This window comes from Setaria viridis, chromosome 9, assembly GCF_005286985.2.
Source record: "Setaria viridis chromosome 9, Setaria_viridis_v4.0, whole genome shotgun sequence".
In the NCBI taxonomy this organism is placed as follows: domain Eukaryota; kingdom Viridiplantae; phylum Streptophyta; class Magnoliopsida; order Poales; family Poaceae; genus Setaria; species Setaria viridis.
In genome coordinates this window covers 46636960-46659042 of record NC_048271.2, presented here as the reverse complement: position 1 = coordinate 46659042, position 22083 = coordinate 46636960, and the positions used below count along the sequence as shown (strand labels likewise).

General features: G+C 49.2%; 3 protein-coding genes across 3 annotated transcripts; 2 read left to right on the top strand and 1 right to left on the bottom strand.

Moving 5' to 3' along the window:
• Positions 1-4288: 4288 nt before the first annotated feature.
• Positions 4289-5517, bottom strand: LOC117835880 (abscisic acid receptor PYL4). The gene has a single exon (XM_034715201.2). It carries the CDS (start codon positions 5375-5377, stop codon positions 4715-4717), a length of 663 nt encoding a protein of 220 aa, XP_034571092.1. The 5' UTR covers positions 5378-5517; the 3' UTR covers positions 4289-4714.
• Positions 5518-12587: 7070 nt separating this feature from the next.
• LOC117835748 (pentatricopeptide repeat-containing protein At1g62350-like) lies at positions 12588-15895 on the top strand. Its single transcript, XM_072291030.1, has 2 exons — positions 12588-12765; positions 15404-15895. Exons 1-2 carry the CDS (start codon positions 12601-12603, stop codon positions 15806-15808), a joined length of 570 nt encoding a protein of 189 aa, XP_072147131.1. The 5' UTR covers positions 12588-12600; the 3' UTR covers positions 15809-15895.
• Positions 15896-18961: 3066 nt separating this feature from the next.
• LOC117840960 (probable leucine-rich repeat receptor-like protein kinase IMK3) lies at positions 18962-22073 on the top strand. The gene is made up of 2 exons (XM_034721506.1): positions 18962-21057; positions 21146-22073. The coding sequence occupies exons 1-2, from the start codon at positions 19236-19238 to the stop codon at positions 21817-21819; spliced, it is 2496 nt and encodes an 831-aa protein (XP_034577397.1). The 5' UTR covers positions 18962-19235; the 3' UTR covers positions 21820-22073.
• Positions 22074-22083: the final 10 nt, after the last annotated feature.

The following is a 22083-nucleotide window of genomic DNA, read 5'->3' as shown; positions in this document are numbered from 1 at the left end:
CACTAATATTCATGATGTATCATTAGTTTTTTTATTAAATATATTTTCATATTATATCTATTTGGTACCGTAAATCTTTATAATCCTCTCTATAATTTTGATCAAATATAAAATAATTTGACTCTAGTTGGAAAACTTAGTAATTTGAAACGAAGGGAGTACAAAATCAGTACAAGGTCACAAGATGCGGTCAAAAAGATGGGAGGTAAAGGTACAGTAGAGTCGCATGTAGCTGCGTACCCATGAAGGCATCAACCTGCCGGTTGCGATTGCCAACATGGATCGACGACGACCGAGAGACGGCGAGCGGCGGCCGCGGCCGTGCGAGCGCGACCGGACGACCACGCCCACCCGCATGGCCAGTGCAGCGCGTGCGCTGCCTTCAGCTGAGATACCCCAGCCGCGAGATTTGCATGCGCGAGCTGATGAATCCCGCGACCGCGCGCGAGAGCGGGTACGTGTTGTGTTCGCGTCGCCCGGCCCGCGGGCTTGGGCACACCGTGCGCCGTGCGGAGAAGTAGAAAGGATCGTCGCGCGCCGCAGCGTGATCAGGAGAAATCTGACCACCGTATCTTAAAAGAAAAGGGGACAAAAGAAACCTGATCACCGTCGGTCAGATTTTGGGAGTGTCACAAGGACCGATTCATTCGCACGCACGCACGTCGGCAATGTCGGCCGGCCGCGTTGGATTCACAGTTCCACACATGCTGCCGCCGAGCGAGACAAATAGAGCCGAATAGGACGGCAGTCGGCAGCATTCCCCTTCCAAACAAAAAACATTCGCACGAAAATCTCTGCAGGGAGCGAGATCCGGACATGTAGCAACCGGCGACGTGGATAGCATTGCGTCCGGAAGTCTCACATCAGAGCAGGAGCTGATCGCGAGGAGCCGCCCCAGCCTACAGAGATCCTCGACCGAGTCGACATGCCCTAGCTGCCCATGTCACGCAGATGAGGCAACTGCGACTAGTGGAGCACGCTACTCGAGTAGTTGTGTTGACACCAAGGGCAAGCAAGGCAACAAACGCGTCGCCGAACGGAGTCGGAGGAGCCAACCCGCCAGGGGAGACCAACCCACCGAGGGAAGGCGACGAGGAAACAAAGAAAAAGAAAGCCAGAAGTGCCGACCGAGCCGGCGTACGCCCGGGCCTTGGAGTTGGCGTACTGCCCGAATCAACGCCAGGGGCGCCCGTCTGCTTTTGGCGTGGAGCGCGCGAGCTGCAAGTTGGCGCGGTGCTTCGGTCGATGTTCTCTTCCCTTTCCTCCCTCTCCAACCGCCGAACGAAGCCATCCTTGTTTATCACTCTCTGCAAGTTGCAGAACGGGTTGATGTTGAGTTGTTAGCACTTCATTCCGCGCGGAAAATTTGCTTCTCCTCCCAAACTAAATCTGCTTTTCTGAGAAGCAAAGAGGGTCTTGTCCTCTGAGTGTGTTTTGGCTCCAATCACACGTGCCCGAATGGAATGCAGCCCCAGTAATGAGCTCAGAAGCAGGATCGGACGGACGGACTCAGCCTTGCCAGATAGATTCATCAGCCTGAAGGCTATACTGAGTGTACCAGGAAACAAAACAGATCACCATTTTTAGTAATAGTAGGATACATAGCCCCAGATCGAATTAGCTGGTTCTCAAACAGGCTACAGCTATCTGATCTGTAAAATAAGACTGCATCTGGGCCCACCTTAACTGGCTGATCATCAGATAGCATGGGCCAACTTAAATTTGGTGATGATGGCTGATGGTGTGTGAATGCATTAAGTACTTAACACAGTAATAACAAGTCTGAGAGAGAACTAAAACAACTGCAGGACAGGTCTCTTCTCCATATACAATCATGCATTTAGAGTCGTTGGTCACACTATATAGCTCGACCTAGCTAATTTGATTAGGATAAATTGCAAAAAATAGATTACTACATTTTAAGCCTACCGAGCTATCATCCGAGAACCAGGCTGATTAGCAGAGGGTCTGCCCACTAGGATCAAGCCTTATTAGCTTTGATGTTCTATGTTTCTCACGGATACATCTAAGTGAGTGTATAGATAAAAGTATGTGTCGATGCAGCAAAGCATCTGATGAGACTTTTTTCTTTTACCTATTCTCCATGATTTTGATTTTTTTGGAGAACTTTTCCATCGTTAACTTGCTAAATTTGCAATTACTACATGCGTTTCTGGCTCATAAACGAGCAATCGATGTTAAGAGTAATATGCAATCCTACGAAACAGTATGCAGATAATTAAAGCGCAGAAGAATATTGTTCCCGATGAGGATAATGCATGGCACTGTATATATACTACTACACACATAGTGCGTTCCCTCTGTTGGTGAGAGGGGAATAAACAATCGACACATATATCGCTTTATCCACTTAGTGGTGCTAGCTGCGGATGAGTCCAAGCAATAAGACAATAAGATAGTCCCCTGCAGGAAGATCATTCTTCAGTCATCTCGATCGGCATGCAGTCAGTCACTCACCAGGCATCGTCTATGGTCTATCCATCCACAGTTCCACACAGCTCGCGTCCTGGAAACACCAAACTTGGCACAGCGCAGCAACATCATCCAAGTCCCTGTACGTGTAGTCGTCGAAAAGACGACAAGGATGAACAGGCTATGTTCGATGAAACTAGACGATATCTATCGGGCCGGGTCACACAGTTGAATGTACATTATTAGCACCAGATGATAATGAGATAAACAGCCAAGTGGATTTTGTCTAATCACTCAGTCTGACCGCACGACCGCGGCCACTGGCGCCATATATAGCTGGGTGAATAGATCGTGCGTTATGTTGATGCATACTCCATGCATACTTCTTGTTTGCTGCAGCTACTTTCGGCTGCAGCTGTGGCTGTAAAACAGTTAAACAGCCCAGCCGTTTGGCAGCCAACAGCTCGGGCTGTTATATCCACCGTTCTCCATCCCGTTTCACAGACCAACTCTTGAGCGTTCCCAACTGTCATATTCCTTTCCCCGTTCAGAGCATCGGAAGTGGGGAGATGCTGCAGCGCTGCGTTTGCATGGTTGCTGCACCGCAAACCGAACAGCTTGACTAGCTGTCGGACGGTGACGGCCTAGTCGAGACCGGCGAGCCCGTCGAGATCGTTCCAGAAGCAAGTAGAAGGATCCATCCATCCATCGACTCCGCCCAACTTGAATACCAAGAGGGGCAGAAAAGAATTAAAGGCGCTTGCGGGGGAGGAAGAGGAACCAGCCGTGAATGCTAATCACGCGATCAGACATGCAAGTTGAGCGCCCACTTGCGCATTTAATTACTCGCGTCACGTACATCTGCTGACCTGGCCCGCTGTCCCGGCCCCGTGCTCTCTCTGTTCTTCCTTTCCTTTCTTTTTTTTTCTTTTACCGACGGGCCGGGCAAGTTGCCGAGCAGCAACGTGTGTGTGTGTGTGTGTGTGTGTGTGTGTGTGTACAAAAGGGGGTCAAGGAGGAATTTCGAAACGGCCGGTGCGAGGGGGAGAGGCCGAGAGGGACGGACGGACGCGATAGGTGAGGTGAGATCGAGAAGGGAAGCAACGACAGGCCCTTTGCCTCTGCCCGCGCGCAAGTTGGGTGCTGCCGTGCTGGGCTTGGCTGGCGCGTGGAGCGGGACGGCGGGGCGGTACAGCTCGAGATGTCGCGACGCGCCGCAAGTGGGCGGGCACTTTCGCCGCGCGGCCCCTGGGTTTCACTCCTCATCTCAACCAGGGGCAGGGGCTCGTCGTCTTCGCCTTCGCCTTCGCCTTCGTCGTCTCGTCCCCACGCCCCCTTTGGCCTTTGCGTCGGACCGGGTTTTATTTTGCGACGAGCAAAAGATCTTACGATGATCGAGCCTGCAGGGTCCGGGACTCACTGGCTGATTATCAATTTGCTCGGAGTTTTTTCTGCGATTTCATTAGTGATCGGTCTCTGCTAGCTATTCGAACGTTGCCTAGTCCGATCCCGCAAGGTGTGCTTCCGCATAATCTCATCATTGGTCATGGCATGAGATGCTTAAATGTGGTTTAAAAACTGCATATCGATCGAATTGAGAGCTCCCTGATGCTGACTGTTAGGTTGCGTCAGGCGCTGATCGATCTAAACCCTTTGTTCGTTATTTGATGTGTGATCTGCAACCGGGAAATGCATTTGCATACTCCATGTTTGGCAGCGATAGATGTGCTCCTGCTTCCTTTTGTAGCTAGCTTTATCATTATGCATCGATCAATTAAGAGTAGCAACAAACTAAGTTGACTGGCTGGGTGTCAAACTAACGAAGTGAGTACCACGTACTGTTACAAGCTCGATCGACAATGGAAGCATGATCAGTTTTCTCATTTTCTGTACTCACGGGACACGCACATACTATGCATTTGGTACATTCAGATCAAAACTTGCAAAAGGACATACAATCTTGTGCGCTTTGTGCTTTCCAGACCATATCTACTACCATGAACATATATATGTACAGAGAAATTCGAGCGTGTGCCGGAACTTAAATCTCTATCGATTTGTCATCTCTTGAATCTTTGGACAAGGGACGGGAGGGAGGGTTGTGTGTCTCTCGCAACAACGAGAAAAAAATATGGAAAAAGATGAGGGGTCAAATGTGAAGTGACAAAGAAACAAGAAGAAGAAGAAGAAAAGCTCACGCGCCGAAGAAACACGCAACCCTTTCCCGCCCCCGGAAAAACCATCTATCGATCGGATCGCCCACGGAGATGGATGTCCCACCTCACGTCGACACGGCGGCGAGCTTCTCGGCGGTGGTGGCCAGCGACTGGAGGTTGCACCTGACGATGGTGTCCACGAACACGCGGGTGTCCTCGGGGGTGTTGCCCGGCGGCACGTCCACCATGTAGGACTCCACGACGACGGTGGCGGCGTCGGGCGCGGCCGGCGACGGGTGGACGGTGGTCACGGAGAGGTAGTTCTGGAGCCGGTGCTCGCCGCCGACGACGCGGAAGCTGAGGACGTGGCTCTCGTCGTCCAGGATCTCGAGGCGCTCGCGGCTGGACGCCGCGGGGAGGCCCGACACGACGCGCACCTCCCGGAGCGTTCCCACGCCGCCGTCGCCCGCCAGCAGCGCGCAGCTGCGCACGAACCGCTTGTACGCCTGCGGCTGGTCGAACCGCCGCACCACGGACCACACCGCCGCGGCCGGCGCCGCCACGTGCTGCACCACCGCGGAGCAGCACCGCCCGGGCCCCGGCGCCCCGTGCTCGTGGTGGCGCGCCGCCTCCGCCGGCACCTCGCCGTCGTGCGCCCCGCACCGCATCCCCACGGTGCTCGCCGCGACAGCCGCGGCCACATGCGCCGCGCACCCGACGCCGGCCAGGACCCGGCCGTGGTGCTGGTGCGGCATGCTGCCGGGGCTGGACGCCTGGATGCACGGCATCTTCGCGCTGGCTGGCTGGTTGTTGTTCTTGTTCTTGGCCTCGCGTAGCTAGCTGTGTGCGCCTTCCTCTCCTGGTCTCGTGTGCGGTGGAATTCCTTGCGGCGGCGGGTGGGGGCTGGTGAGGAGGTTGATGGGGGTGGAGGCGTTTATATATGCAAAGTGCAGCCAACTTGTCCCGGCTCGCACTGTTGCATCATATGTATCCAGTTGTGTGCTCACTTTAATTGTGCTTCCTCTTTAATTTAATTCAACTAAATCATCTTTAAGTGGGGTCTACTTCGCAACAATTTGCCCAAGTTGCACGGGGGGACGTTGCTACTTGATCTTTTCGATAATTTACGAAGAAAAACTTGGTATAACCGACGCCGAAATATTCTTGAATTTCATCTCACTTCATGTTTATTATCTCCGCGGTACGTGCTCAGGCGCTTCTTCTGATTTTGTTATATGAACAATGTATTGTAACAAAATTTGGAGTGCTGATGCAGCTTGTGATTATGTGATGTGGAAGTAACTTCAATTTGGGAAAAATATATCTGAAATGGATTTTTTTTTGGATTATATACACGAGATTATAAACTTTAGATCGAAGGGGCCAAGAAGTTGCCTGGTATTGTGTTTTATATATGTATATCAACAGTACTTGTTCGTCTTGCTTCTAACAAAAAAATACAACCGTCATATAATTGGAACATTAGGTTTTGAACTAACATTGTTAAGGAAGCCGTGAGTTTTTTTTTATGTGGCTGATATCATTGTAAAAGTTAAAGATGCATGTTAAGAGCAAGTGGGCAACCAGCAACTCAACATGCAAATCTTTATGCAGGAGGAGGTGATTAGTTAACTAGAGAAGGGGCAGGACTGGTGAAATATGATTTCATCGAAAGATTTCTCAACAACTAGCAATGTAATGTAATCAAAGTGGAGCATAGAATAGGGCAGGCAAGTAAGCCAAGTTGGTTGGGATGAGTTTATATATGCCCCCCACACTGTGCTTACCCTAGGGATGCCCATTTTTATATCGCCCCCCTCTTGCACTATCTTGTTGCTTTCCGTCGTCGTGATCGCGTCCCTTTATGATTGTTAATCCTCCGCACCAGCTAATAGTAGCCAATGGTAGTACAATACAATACGGAGATCAACTTGGCACGGTCGTCAACTTGTACCCTGCCCTTTTCTTCAGATGAAAGGACCACCAAAGTTCTAGTTGCCATACAAAGGCAGAAAAAAAAGGGGGTAGTAATCAGGTAGTTCATTATATTTCAGGATGCAGCAAACAAATGTGTTATTCTCTTAATTAAAGCGTGGGTCGAATAAAAATCAACTCGCTAACATGTTTCCATCCACCGCTGCAATTCAATTATCGGTCTGACTGGATTAAAGAAAAAGGAGAAACAAACCCTGAATGATACGCATGGACCATGACAGACGCAAAGGAGGTTCAACTGGCATAGCATCTCCTGTTGGGCGACAATGCTGGTTAACAACGCGGTCTCTTTCCAGCCATGGTTGTACGTACATGGGCACCGATTTGCAAGGCGACACTTTCCCTGCTCGCAACTGCCGGAATGGCTGGCTTGCTTCTTCGGCCGAGAGCCGGTGCTCGTCCGTCGTCCCCCACGTTCATGCGTGATCTCTCTCTCTCTCTCTCTCTCTCTCTCTCTCTCTCTCTCTCTCTCTCTCGTGTGGCACGGGAAGTTCGCTGAAATACACGAGCACATTCAAATGGCTAATTAATGGGCCGGAGCGCGAGAACACCATCAATTCATCACGTTCGGGAAACGAGAGGAAGACATCCAATTCATCTTGCGCTTTCTGAGGTCAGACCGGCCGCGGATCCTGTGTAGCAGATCCTGCAACTGCAACTACGGGTTCGACAGCGACGACACAGGAGGTAGCCGTAGACTAGTCCCAGCGACAGCCAGGGTAGGGACTTCTACGGCATCGGCCACGCGGGTTTTAATTTTCAACCGAGCACGTTCGCCGCCGAAGCAAGACGAAATTACTGGAGCGAGCGGCCTGTTGGCGTTGGCGTTGGCGGTCGCGACTGGGAATCAACAACAGGGGCGCGCAAGTTGGGGAGGCCACTTGGGGGGAGGCTGGTCCGCCGCTGGTGGACTCGATAAGGCCAGGGCCAGGGGCGCGCGCGCGCGAGGGGAACGCGGGCAAGTGGGGGGAGCGCGTCGCTTTCCGGAGAGCACCACCAGTGGGTACGCCCGCCCAAGTTGCGCGCACGGGCGTCACTGCTGATCACGAGCCCGCGACCGGGGCGAGGACGGCCCTGTCTCCCGGCCGCGGTGAGATTTAGAGAAGGCCTTCATTCCCTTCCCTGCCCCGTACGCCCGCGTGCCGGCAGGCCCCGCATTAATTCTGGCAGCCTAGTGGTGCTGCTGCCCCCACCAGGAAGGCAGGAACATGCAACGCAAGTGGGGGCCGGGGGCGAGCTGTTGGGGATTGGACGAGGGCTTGCATGGCTGGGGTCGCGGCTCACGAGCGGCGGCTGACTGGCGACGCGCGGGTCACGGCTCGCACAGGAGGGGTGGGTATAATGAGAGCTGAATTCTAGCCGTTCATATTAGATGTTCGGATGCAAATTAGGAGGATTGAATATAAATTAATTATAAAACTAATTGCACGGATGGAGTCTAATTTGCGAGACAAATCTATTAAAGCTGATTAATCCGTCATTAGCAAATAGCTATTGTAGTACCACATTATCAAATCATGGACTAATTAGGCTTAATAGATTCGTCTCGCGAATTAAACTCCATCTGTGCAATTAGTTTTATAATTAGACTATATTTAATACTCCTAATTAGTATCAAACATCCGATGTGATAGGTGCTAAAGTTTAGCACGGTGTTCCCAAACACTCCTGGGTGGATGTGGCTGTTGCTTTGTTCGGATTCTAGCTGGCTTTCAGTTCCGAGTGTCCAGGTACGTCTGTACAAGCCGGTTCGTCATCTTGCCTTTCATTTTCTTCCTTCTTCCTCGTTGTATGCCATCGACGTTGTTGTCGAGCTCTCAACTGCTCAAGGCACGAACAAAGCATCACTTGGCTGTTTGCTCAAAAAAAGAAAGTTCATTGCTTGTTTGAATGGCCCGGCTCAATATACCTGGAAATTTTAGGCGCGAATCACGAACTGAAGTACATAAGCCTTGGCACCGACTTAATTTTATACGTATACCAACACGCGCACAAACATCATGGCTAGACTTTTTTTTATAATACTTACTGATGCCACATTAGTCATCGACTCATCGGTATCCTTCTTAACACGATATCACGTTTACCCCCCTAATTTGGAGATTCAAAAATGTTTTTTTTTATCAACGCTAGCTTCGACGTATTATGAATGGCGACTGATGGTGGCCAAATCATAATGATACCGTGATATAAGAAAAACTAGAGTTTGGTAGTGCCATATCTGTCGAGCCTAAGACGGACTAATAGTCTGTATTGTGTTCTGCAAAAGATTAATATCAAGTTTAACGAGTCAATCAAAAGAAAAAATGGTTTCGCAACACAAAGAGGTCAGACGTCGTCACTCCGAGCGCGTAAAATATCAGATAAACACTCGTGCAGCTTATGGCTTGCATGCGGAAGATTGTCAAGGATCAGACGTCACTCGTGCAGCTTATGGCTTGCATGCACAAGATTGTTAAGGATCAGACGTGGGGAAACAATACTGCGTATTTCCAATCAATTTAAATCTTTGCAGGCCAAGGGTAAAGTGGGTCGGCACGAGGCCCGGCTCAAGCACGAAAGCGGTCAGCACCGTGCCCGGGCCGGCAAGGCCCGGTGTGGAGTGTATACATGGCCGAATGCGAGGCAAGGTGGGCTGGCCCAACGCGGCCCATATAAGCAAATTCCAGCCCGGGAGCAGCCGGCCACCCCATTCGGCCCAAGCAAACCCTCCTCTCCCGCTCGTCCGCTCCAGGGACACAGATTCAGTGCCTTTGCTTCTCAAAGGCACGGCGTACCTTTGCTTCTTTGCTTTCCAAGTCAGTACTAATATATGCCTCCCATCTTTAATATTTTTTAATACTTAGACAATCTGAATTACTCCCTCCGTTTTAAATTGTAAGTTATTTCAAGAATCTTGAAGAGTCAAAGTATCTCAAGTTTGACCAAATTTATATGATAATATAATAATATTTATGATGTCAACTAAGTATCATTAGATTCTTTATCAATTATATTTTCATAGTATATCTATTTGATGTCATAAATCTTTATATTTTTCTCTATAATTTTGGTCAAACTTGAGATGCTACTTACAATTTGGGATGGAGGGAGTATTTATTTAGCACACAAAATAGCAAACAATAGTGACATTCATTTATCTAGCACACAAAATAGCAAACAATAGTGACATTCATAGTACAGTATGAGAAAATTAACATGCACATAACAAAAACAAAACTTGTATTTTAAAAGTTTGGAAGCGACATTCATAGTGCAACACCGATACAAGGCACTTTGAGTCTCTTAAATTGATATTTTAGTACAGAAAATACTATTACTTGGCCATTCACTTGTACAATTAGATCACAAAATGCTACAATTACTCCATAAAATACTATAGTCAATCCTGTTCGGTCCAAAATACTACCTAACCAACTTGCACATATTAGAACAGATGGTCAACATGAAGAATATCATCATCATAAATTGGAGTTGTCACGAGTTGGGTAAAATTACCATTAACACTGTACTCTTCAACTTCCATGATTGCTCCTTTGTTGCTGCCGTCATTCTTCACTCCCTTTGGAGGTGTACGTCATCATCTTACTTTCGTCTCTGCCAACAAAACTATCACTAATTAGCTATGAATGGCAACAACACATAGAAATTTCTATATTGCAAGTTGAGAACATACCTTACTACGGTTACCGAGCTCAATTTTTGTTTTAGCTCTAAAACACTTGGTCACATTATTTGTTTTTTTTCTTCAATGATCCTCATTGGAACAAACAAATCTGTTTGAAGTTACCTTGCCATCATAGCTGCTTACATTTGCATACCTTTTCCTCACATCAAAGCCTCTACAAAACCCCCATATGCAACCCAAAACTTTCAAACCTCATTTGGATTTCTGAATCTTAAACCAACCTGAGATGTCCCTTCTCAAATTTTACCATTGCTTTCCATAGCACTCGCAGTTCCAGAAATATGACCAAAAATCAACTAGAGCATATGATTTTCCTACCATGAAATTGAGCAATTTAATCTTCTATAGTCACGAGATCTCAGATTGATACAAATGTGAGGTGAATTAGTTGTCTTGTGCACATGCTTAGATCACGAGAAGGAAAAAAGTTTACTAACATACTTGATAATGACGTCCTGTCGGTGGCCGCATCCCTCTCCTCCATGGCTGGCGACCGTCAACATCTCGTTCAACAACGGCGAGATGGCTCCTCGGTGGTGCAAAGGACGTCGCAGCGCGTGAGCCCGCGGGAGAGCAGTGCGCCCCTGCCTGCTGACAGACTAAGCTTAGATGGATAACATTTGAGGCTGCAGTTCTATTGGCGCTAAAAGTCAGCCGATTGACTCTCAGCATCGGACACATGACCCGGGAGAATCTGCTTAGCTCCTGTTCGGGTGATCGCCCTGGTGCAGTTCTCGTGGCGTGCCAGCCAATCTGACCTGTTGATTGGTAAGGAAGAAACGTGTCAAATTCCAAGGGTTGCGATTGGCTAAAGTTCCGATCTCGAGGTAGCGTATCAGCGAATTGGCCGATTTGCGATAACAAGATAATCGGCTATGATACAACCGACAATCACGTAGCGATTATAAAGAAAACTACTGGAGTAAACTAGATAACGCTACATGAGCAACACTTGAAAATAGGTCTAATCGGCTATGCAAAAATAATAGATGAAGATAATAACGATCAAGCCAAAAGTTCTAATCTCAAGCTGGATAACTGGTGATAAAACTAGAACGACAGGTAAAACCTAGAATTCTAGTAAATATCGATAACTGGTGAATAAATCTAAACGAAACGATAGCGATGCGCCCGAAGTTAAAGCTTAGATATTACTCGATAAACGGAACTTACAGAATCGACTGGAGATCGTGTCGATGCAGCCCTGCCAACTCGTACGAACTCGTGAAAGAAGAAAAGTATTGGCGAAGCCGCCAACTTGAAAGTAAAGTACGAGGAAATAGTAGATTGTTGTATTGATTTGATGCGTTATTTACAGATCCCTAAAGGTGGCTATTTATAGCCTGTTACAACCAACTTCTTAACCGACTAGGATCTATCTCTAATTTTAAACGAAAACGAATATTTACAAGTACAACTCGTATCGGAGTTGGTTATTGCACTCCTACGGGCCAATCCCCCTTCGTCTTCTCTTTCTGATCCACTTTAAGCCCATATTGGCCCAACTACTCCAACCTTTCAATCGGCCGATCTCTACCAACTCTATCCACTAGAACACTGTAGCGCTAAATCGGTCGATCTCCAACTGTAGCACCAATCGGCCGATTCCCAATAGTGACTTCTTATCTTGCCGCATCAGGCAATCCTTTCCTTCTTGACGCCAATTTCATATGTGTCAAAATCTGGCGTCAACAAGTTCATTTTAGCCTTTGGATGTGTGATTCACGGTAGATTTGCAGGAGAAGTTACGGCGTGCCTTTGAGAAACGACGGCACTGAATCCACGTCCGCTCGAGCTCCGCCACCGCCCAGCGCTCCCCCCTCCCTAGGTTCGCTTTCCTCCTCGCTCGTACCCCTCTCCTCCACCAGTGGCGGTCGGTGGCAGCACTAGTGCTGGTGCCCCCAACCCTCCTCCACAATGGCGAGCCGCTCCTGAGGTGCTCACGCCACTCGTGTTGTCCATACTGACGAACCTCGAGTACAGGCACCACTTCATCCAGAAGCACACCGTCTTCACGATCTACTGGCTCCTTGGTCGAGCTCGCGCGCGAGCCGTGCTCCTTACCCATGTCGCTGGAGGCCACCCTGCCGGAGCCTGAATCCTAGCAGCCGCAGGTGCACCAGGGCTGGCACCAGGTTAGTTTCTTCCCAAATTCTTTCGTGTCTCCCGTCCCGCCATCACCGTCGTCTCCTCCAAATCCTGCCCTGGTAAGCCGCCAAATACGTCGCCGAGGTTGGTCTCCATCAGAGGCTATGCTCCACGTCTGCCGCGTCGAGCCGAAGCCTGTCGATTTGGCGGCGGAAGAAGAAGATGGGGAAGGAGGGTCTCATGGTGGTAGCGCAGCTCAAGCGGCTCGTGGCACTTCCCCCAGCCGGGTGCCACCATCGCCTGGAGAAGTTCATGCGCTCGAACGTGTCGCGGCTGCTCCGCACCGACCTGCTCGCCGTACTCGCCGAGCTGCTCCGCCAGGACCACGTCGTCCTATCCATGAAGGTTTGTCACTCCCATCCCAATGAATGAAAGCTGCGTGTTCTACCGTCTATTTAGTTCATGACTAAATATCTACATTATGATTTACTATTGTTTGCCATGCACAAAAATTGGCTTATTTGAAAGGAACAGCGTGCAAGGTGGCTTGGTGCGTGGTTTAAACTTGAATGGGAAAAAAAATGCAAAATGGGGATTTCAATAAGTTGTTAAGCTGAACCTGAGGTACCTATTGTGCATTTTTTTTATTGACACGCAGTCAGGCTATTTGCATACTGGAATAGGAAATTGTTCTTCTCTTATGCTGCTTCCAAAATCAATTTTGACATATGGAGAAGTGGAAAATAGGATTAAAAAGATAGATCAGACTACGTTGGATGTACGAGGGCCTTAGACTAAACGTGGTTTTCTTCTCTATTGCAATTCTTCACCCTTTTTCAACAGCAAATTACTCATCTCCTTTGAGAATTCCTATGCATTTCTAGAAAAAGTAGATGTGTCGTTCTTGAGTTGCACAAGCATGGACTTTATGCTTGAATTGTGTTTTTTGAATAATGGAGCAGGGATTTTAAGTTTTTAATCTCATATCTATGTGCCATGTTGGTTACTCTCTCCGTCCCAAAAAACAAGTCATTTTAGGATTGTCCTAAGTCAAACTTTTGACCAAGATTATAGAAAAAACTACATATATTTATGGTATGAAATAAGTGCCATTAGATTTATCACAAGATATATTTTTATAATATGCCTATTTGATGCCTTAAACCTTGATACTTTTCTGTATAATTTTGGTTAAAGTTGAGAAAGTTTGACTTAAGACAAACCTATAATGACTTGTTTTTTTGGGACGGAGGGAGTATAATGTAAAAGTAAAATCCAAGTGCAATTCAGATCACTAATCACTGCCATTTACTTGTTCGAGGCCTAACTAGTGCCATTAGAAATAAAATTGTGATGCATTCCCTTCATTAGAATTGTCTGTTGTAACAACAAAGTTAGGATCTAGGCTACTTGAGATTCTTAATTTCTTGTGAGCGTACTGTAGAATGTTGTCATGTGAAGCTACTGCTAGCTATGTTCTACTCTTTTGGGTGTTTTGTTCTATTTTGTTGGAATCAAAGATGGCATGTGTGCTTAGTGTAGAAAACGTGAATGGCTCATTTTAACTTTGGGTAACATCCTACAAGGTAATCTTGCATAAACGTTGTCTTTAGATTGATTGCATCTTCTAATAAACAGTCAAATTGATTTTACAGTGTTAAATAGCTTACCCTTACCTGATATACAATTTGTGATATTTGAAAACATTCTTTCATCATAAATGGTTTGATCGGTCATGGTACATTTGTAATTACAAATTGAGAACCCACTGGGGTTTAACTTCAAACATTTGGGATAGTTCAATAACCCAGAACCTATTTACATTATTTGGCCTCTCAAGTATACAACAACAAGCAAGCTGCCATACCTTAGGTGTAGGTGTAGGCTCATAATGAAAACCAACAAAGAGCGGGATGAGGCAAAGAGGAGTAAATAAATAGTAATTATATTGTGGTAGTAATAACAGTAGTAAAGGATGTTTGATCATGGTTCTGTGCTTTTGGCATGTGCTGTAATAATATCTATTGAGCCCTATCCAATGACAATTCATTGCCTGAATTCCATCCCTTCATGCCTCCTTTTACTACCTCCTCCCATGTAGAAGTTGACTGATCTCTACCTATCCTTGAATCATACTTGGCCCCTCAAGTATAGGCAGTATATTTTGTAATGCTGGAGTCCTCTAAAATTTCACTCTTGAGTCTACTAAACCCGGAAAGAGTTACTTTATATACTTAACACACTTTTCACAACCTGCTGATATGTCTCTCCTATTGCCATTCACTACTATTTTTCTTAATCTCTGGGATATTAGTTATGTTGTTAATTTTTTAGGGATATATTAGATTGTTTCAATTGGAGAATTATTTGTCAATTACATTAGTGCATGTTGAGGATTTGCCAACCATTATGTCGAAACTGAGGTTTTGCCTCTCTTTTCATGGTGCATGATATCATTTACCAGTTTGTCCTTTATTCCATTTTCTTCTTTTCACTTGTTTGTTCTCTTTTGTCCCCAATTGAAAGACCCATATGCTGCTGGAGATGAACTGTTCTCATATGTCCAATGATCATGAGAGTTGACAGGTTTATACTTATCTTATTTTAGCAATGCTTTTAGACAAGGCTTCTAACCTAAATATCTCTCGTGAGGTCAAATCACTAGAGTCCAGGCAGGCAAATCTATACGGTGTAGTTTAGAAAATTTCATTGAGTTGATAGCCTGGCTGAATTCTCATATCCAATAGATTAACTAACACCGAATCATCTAAAGAAATCTCCTAGTCACCTTTCGCATGGTGTGACTATGAGTCCTTAACTGGGGCTAATGAGTGCCAATCCTCAATTTCCCCTTTCTGGTTGGGGATTGATGGTGCCTAGCTTGGAGAATGGAGAAAGCACCTATGTGTTATTGCTTTGTAGAGTTGGGTGTTCTGAAGTTTGGTGTTTCCTGGAGCATAGTAGCATCCAATGGACAACAATCAGATACACCTGAGGTTTGGCATTGTCTTTTGGATGATTAAGTATTGATTTGTTGCTGCAGATATATGGTGTTGTGCGAAAAGAAATCTGGTACCGTCCTGACATGTACTTCTACCGAGACATGCTGTACATGTTAGCAAGGAACAAGAAGGTTGATGAGACGAGGCAGGTCTGGGCAGATCTCAAGTCTAAAGACGTGCTATTTTATCAGCACACTTACGGCGACATTGTGAGAGCTTTCTGCGATGCTGGTTTAAGTGATCTGGTGATGGAAATTTACGAAGACATGAGGAGCTCCCCCGAGCCACCTCTATCGCTGTCGTTCCGTGTAATCTTGAAAGGGTTGGTCCTATTCCCCGAGCTGAGGGAGAAGATAAAGCAGGATTTTCTGGAGCTTTTCCCTGATATGATTGTATATGACCCACCAGATAGCCTATCAGATGTAGATGATGAATTTAAGTTTTGATGAATATATACACCATTGTGTTCTTGCTTTAATGTTTCCTGGAGTTAACTTCAATGCTTCAATGCCCACTTGATCAACTTATGGTTCTTCTATGGCATTGTAGCTAGACCTTCATTCTCTTTGGTTCTTTGGGTGGGAGTGAGACACCATCGTTTCTCTCCCTCTTTGTGAATCATGTGGGAGTGGGACACCATCGTTTCTCTCACTCTTTGCGAATCATGTTTGTTAAGCTCCATGGCAGATTGGCAGCCAATGTATGATCTTACCCAAGATCACCATCGGATCATTCCCATGGCCCAAGCCCAAGGTACGTACATTTGAGTGTTCTGAACTTCTGATGTTGCTACGCTCCACTGCACGCCCACAGCACGGCTCTGCTCAGTGCCTCAGTGGTCGATTCTTCCCAAGGCAGCAAGGCTGATGGTGACTGAACTGACTAACCATAGACTACTACAGCAACCCAGAAGGGAAAAGCTATCCCTCACTCAGGTGATTTGAGGGTCTCCGTCGCTCAAATTTCTGGACGTCCGATCGATGCCTCTGTATTGTTTTGTCCATATAGTCTGGCGTTCATTTTCTTTCCTAGTATTGTATCGCTATCTGACTCTACGTGGCAGAGGCATGGTTCGTTCTCTCTGGATTGGATCTTGTAGTTTCATTCGCCCCCTTCATCTCTTTCCCGTGGGCGAGGTGGCGAGGCGGCGGCGCCAAGGGATCTCCGAGGTTCCTCCCGAGGGCGGCGAGGCGGTGGCGCCAGGGGATCTCCGAGGCTCATCCTGAGGGCGGCGAGGTAGCAGCATCAGGGGATCTCTGAGGTTCATTCCGTGGGCGGTGAGGTGGTGGTGTGAGCGATGGTGCCAAGCCATCCAAAGTTTTTCCATGGTTGCCTTTAAACCATCCCACCTTCACTCACGTTGCTCCATTCCCTGTGCCTTTCGTCCCTTGCGATTTCTGCTCCTAGTCATTGTAGACATTAGCGACTTTCTGTTATTCTCAATTTTGCTATCTGTATATTTTGCGTTGGTTTCTGTGGAGATTGGTTCATGCCTTGTTTCCAACGATCCAATATGATGCTGGATTTTGATTAGGCTATTTAGCATCAAATCAGATCGGATTATACTAGGTTTCAAGTTTTTGTTCGTATGGTTTAGGGTTTCGACATTCTGCACCTCTCCGTAGCTGATTAGGTGCCCGAGCGGTGGGGTAGGGCATTTCCTAATGAAATTGTGGTTCTTTAGTCCTGGAGATTAGGCAATTGTGTCCATTTTATTATATAGGTAAACTAGATGATATGGTACTATGGTAGTGCTCTGTGAATGAGGGTGAGCGGGGATGAGGGGCATGATCTTTTTTCTGATTATGACAATTTGTGCATGCTGAACTGAGTGAGGTCTGTTGATCCATGATTTCGTGTTCCTACTGCAAATTGGTGTGTTATATTAGCTTCACTACCTCACAATTAGCATGATCTGATTATTTTTTCCGGATCCACTTATTTTTTGTGCATGTGGATGATTCGTAGAGTTTCGTTTCCAAGAAATTTGCAACAATTTGTTTTGGTTCTCTCTTCTCTGTAGGCTAGTTCATTGTGGTTGCTATGATTCTTTTGATCGGGAATCAATGTATATGAGGCTGATATGTTAGTTGTTGTCAGTCTATTAGCCATGTTGTGTTGGTCGCCCTCTGTGTAAAATGTAAACGGTCCATTTGTGTCAATCCATTAATTTTACATGTTCATGTAAGTATCGAATTTCATATTTTTAAGTGTCACGTTATATTCTGACCAGATTTGCCCTTTTGAGAACTGTAGTGTAGGTTAATACCATTATTTGTGGTGTTCCCTTGCTTATTATTTTTTTCTAACACCGATGGATATAGATGTTCTCTTCTTGTGTCTCTTCTTAATCTGATTTCATTTTTGTGGTGTGGTTGATTTGTTTTCATATGTGGATGTGGATATTTTCCCCTTTAATTATTTGTGTATTAAATTTGGTTGAGAAATTTTTTATCTTTAATTTTGTGTATATTAAATTTGGATGATACTCGTTTCACTCAAAATTTAGTACGTAAATCTTTTTTGGGTGATTTGTGCAAACAAATCATGAGAGTCCTCAAGTCACTCACCCGAGTGACCCGGAATGGCAGTCTGAAGCCGACTACGGAATTCCGTCACCTGGTCCTGCCGTTCTCTTTCCCGTTCCTCCACATTACCGGGGGCCACGCAGACCGGAGCTGCTGAGTCGCCGCTTTCGATTGCCCTTTCCGTCTCCCTTTTGAACCACTCGCCGACCGATCTGCTCGTTGGTGCATGGGTATCAGCACCTACCACTCTACTGGCCGTTGGCGATGCAGCCCGGATGGCAGGCAGGTCAAAACCGCACAGTGAATGGAATGGAAGCGTGGTCACTCGGGCAGACCGAGCGCTCTCTGCCACCCCCGTGCGTGCCGCGACGCGCGCCCTGTGCACATTCCTCCAGTACATCATGTCTCGTCGACCGGTGGCGGAGTACCCACCACCAGCGTCCAGCGCGGCCGAGTGGCTGACAACCCTGAAACCCGGCAAAAACCCATCGGCTTTTCCGTTGCGAGACGACGTCTTCCCCGCGCGCCCGCTGACGCGCCCGGCCCCGGCGGCCGTGGGGATCCGCGGCCGGCAGGTCGAGGCGAGCCCGAGGGGGGCGCAGTCTCATTTTGCCGGATCGCTGCCTGTCCTGTCCCAGTGTCCCTCCCCGGGTGCCCCCCAAAATCTCTCTCTCTCGCTCCAGCGCTTGTTTAACTACTGCCGCCATTAACTCCCTCGCTGCTTTCCACGTACGGGCGCACGTGCTCCTCTACTCGATCCGGCCGCCACGGTCGCTGCCCGGCGGGCCCCGCCGCCGTGGAGCTAGAGCTAGCCGTTGGGGGGACACCACGGCGCAGGACGAGGACGGACAGGGTACAGCCGCGCGGCACTATTCTGTGGCTTTACCTCCTGCCGCCGCACTGAATGAGATAATGATCGGATTCTCCCCTGCCCGCGCGGGGCCCGCGCTGTCAGCCCCCCCCCCCGCCCCCCCCCCCCCCCCCCCCCCCCCCCCCCCCCCGCGGGGTAACGTATAGGACGAGCGGTTTTAAAAACTCGCTCGTCGTCTCCCTCTGCCGCCAGGGGCTGAGCGGAGCTAGCCGTTAGTTAGCGGATCTGAGTTGAATCGGGTTAGCAGCTGCTAAATTATTCCCTCCTTTTTTTCCCCCCTTCAGGCGTGTACCTGCAGCTCTTATATAGAGCGCGGTACAATCGCTTTCCCCGCTTGCAGAAACCAAGAACACCTCGCTCAAAAGTTCGAGCTCCTCCGAGGTAGGAGCGGCTGCAGCATTGCATTGAGCTACATAGATTAGACCAGGTTCTAGCTAGAGCTAGCTGCTAGCTGGGGTAGAGTAGGGAGTAGCCATGGGTGTGCGGAGCTGCCGCCGCGACGGCGTCCAATGCAATGTCAGGTCGAGAAGGGAGCGGCGAGGTGGAGGCTTGCTGGTGTCGCTGCGGTTGCTCCTCCTGCTGCTGCTGGCGGCGGCGGCGGCGATGCCGGCGCGCGGGCAGCGGTCGGACGGCGTGGTGATCGCGCAGGCGGACCTGCAGGGGCTGCAGGCCATCCGGCAGGCGCTGGTGGACCCGCGCGGGTTCCTGTCGGGGTGGAACGGCACGGGCCTCGACGCCTGCTCCGGCGGCTGGGCCGGGATCAAGTGCGCGCGGGGGAAGGTCGTGGCCATCCAGCTCCCCTTCAAGGGCCTCGCCGGCTCGCTCTCCGACAAGGTCGGCCAGCTCACCGCGCTGCGCAGGCTCAGCTTCCACGACAACATCATCGGGGGCCAGGTACCCGCCGCCATCGGCTTCCTCCGCGACCTCCGCGGGGTGTACCTCCACAACAACCGCTTCGCCGGCGCCGTGCCCCCCGCGCTCGGCGGATGCGCGCTCCTCCAGACGCTCGACCTCAGCGGCAACTACCTCTCGGGGAGTATCCCTTCCACCCTCGCCAACGCCACCCGCATCTATAGGATCAACCTCGCGTACAACAACCTCTCCGGTGTCGTGCCGGGCAGCCTCACCTCCCTCCCGTTCCTTGAATCCCTTGAGCTAGGCAACAACAATCTCAGTGGCGTGATGCCGCCCACCATTGGCAACCTCAGGTTGCTCCACGACCTCTCTCTCGGTAACAATTTGATCAGTGGAAGCATCCCTGAAGGGATTGGGAACCTCTCCAAGCTCCGAAGTTTGGACCTCTCTGACAATCTGTTGGGTGGTAGCCTCCCTGCGTCACTTTGCAACCTCACTTCGTTAGTCGAGCTCAATCTCGACGGCAATGACATTGGAGGACAAATCCCGGAATGCTTTGACGGGCTGAAGAACTTGACCAAGCTGTCTCTGAAGAGGAATGTCCTCGACGGCGAGATTCCAGCCACCGTCGGGAACCTCTCGGCACTGTCACTGCTCGACGTGTCGGAGAACAACCTCACCGGTGAAATCCCAGCCTCCTTGAGCGGCCTTGCCAATCTCAATTCTTTCAATGTTTCCTACAACAACCTCTCAGGTCCTGTGCCTGTGGTTCTGTCCAACAAGTTCAATTCCACCTCGTTCGTTGGAAACCTTCAGCTCTGTGGGTTCAACGGCTCCGCCATTTGCACTTCCGCTTCATCTCCGGTGGTGTCGCCGTCTCCTCCGCTGCCTTTGTCGCAGCGGCGGACACGGAAGCTCAACAAAAAGGAGCTCATCTTTGCAGTGGGAGGCATCCTCTTGCTCTTCTTGCTCCTGTTCTGCTGCGTCCTCCTCTTCTGGAGGAAGGACAAGAAGGAAAGCTCGTCTCCCAAGAAGAGCGCCAAGGACACGACCACCACCAAGACCGTCGGCAAGCCCGGTTCTGGCGCAGGCTCGGGCACTGACGGCGGTGGTGACAGCGGCGGCAAGCTGGTTCATTTTGACGGTCCGCTCTCGTTCACAGCGGACGACCTGCTGTGTGCGACCGCGGAGATCCTGGGGAAGAGCACCTACGGGACGGTGTACAAGGCGACCATGGAGGACGGCAGCTACGTCGCGGTGAAGCGGCTCCGGGAGAAGATCGCCAAGAGCCAGAAGGAGTTTGAGGCGGAGGTGAACGCGCTCGGCAAGATCCGGCACCCCAACCTCCTCGCCCTCAGGGCCTACTACCTGGGGCCCAAGGGCGAGAAGCTCCTGGTGTTCGACTACATGCCCAAAGGCAACCTCAACTCTTTACTCCATGGTAACCTCACTTGCTCTGTTACTCAGTACAATCAATGCTCGATCGTGTGGTTTTGCTTCTTTGCGCTTACATCGGTGTTGTGTCGCAGCTCGTGCGCCGGATAGCAGCCCGGTAGACTGGCCGACGAGGATGAACATCGCGATGGGCGTGGCGCGGGGGCTGCACCACCTGCACACCGACGCCAACATGGTGCACGGCAACCTCACCAGTAACAACATCCTCCTGGACGAGGGTAACGACGCCAAGATCGCCGACTGCGGCCTGTCGCGCCTCATGAGCGCGGCGGCCAACTCCAGCGTGATCGCCGCCGCGGGCGCCCTCGGCTACCGCGCGCCCGAGCTCTCCAAGCTGAAGAAGGCCAACACCAAGACCGACATCTACAGCCTCGGCGTGGTCATGCTCGAGCTCCTGACCGGCAAGTCGCCAGGGGATACGACCAACGGTCTCGACCTGCCGCAGTGGGTGGCCTCGGTCGTCGAGGAGGAGTGGACCAACGAGGTGTTCGACCTGGAGTTCATGAAGGACGCTGCAGCGGGCTCAGAGACCGGAGAGGAGCTGGTCAAGACGCTGAAACTGGCATTGCATTGCGTTGATCCTTCGCCACCAGCGAGGCCCGAGGCCCAGCAGGTACTGCGTCAGCTTGAGCAGATCAAGCCCTCTATTGCGGTCTCTGCCGCCTCGTCCTTCACCGGTGAGCCCAGCCATACTACCGCAACAGCCACCAGCGTCACCGACGAAACGAAATCTACAATTACAGAGTAGTCAGCCCCTTGCAGACTGAAATTTGCAGTTCTTAGTTACTTCAGTATCCCAATAAGTAGACTTCAGAGTCTATTCGTTTTTCTTCAGTCTGTACATACAGGTGTAGGGGGGGTAGGAGAGTTTTGGTTGCGATGTCATTCTTTAATTCCTGAATTCATTTGTATCTGCCAGAAGCACTCCATGTTATCAGAAGATGATTTGGGAGTGCTGGCTTCTGATTAAGTTTGAAATGAAGTTTGATGATTCATTACTTATCTGCAATGT

Excerpts from the sequence above, each read along its gene's own strand:
- LOC117835880 (XM_034715201.2), bottom strand. The coding sequence starts at position 5,377 with ATGCCGTGCATCCAGGCGTCCAGCCCCGGCAGCATGCCGCACCAGCAC.
- LOC117835748 (XM_072291030.1), top strand. The coding sequence starts at position 12,601 with ATGGTGGTAGCGCAGCTCAAGCGGCTCGTGGCACTTCCCCCAGCCGGG. Across the intron at positions 12,766-15,403 it reads ACGTCGTCCTATCCATGAAG|ATATATGGTGTTGTGCGAAA; the intron begins GTTTGTCACTCC and ends TTGTTGCTGCAG.
- LOC117840960 (XM_034721506.1), top strand. The coding sequence starts at position 19,236 with ATGGGTGTGCGGAGCTGCCGCCGCGACGGCGTCCAATGCAATGTCAGG. Across the intron at positions 21,058-21,145 it reads CCTCAACTCTTTACTCCATG|CTCGTGCGCCGGATAGCAGC; the intron begins GTAACCTCACTT and ends GTTGTGTCGCAG.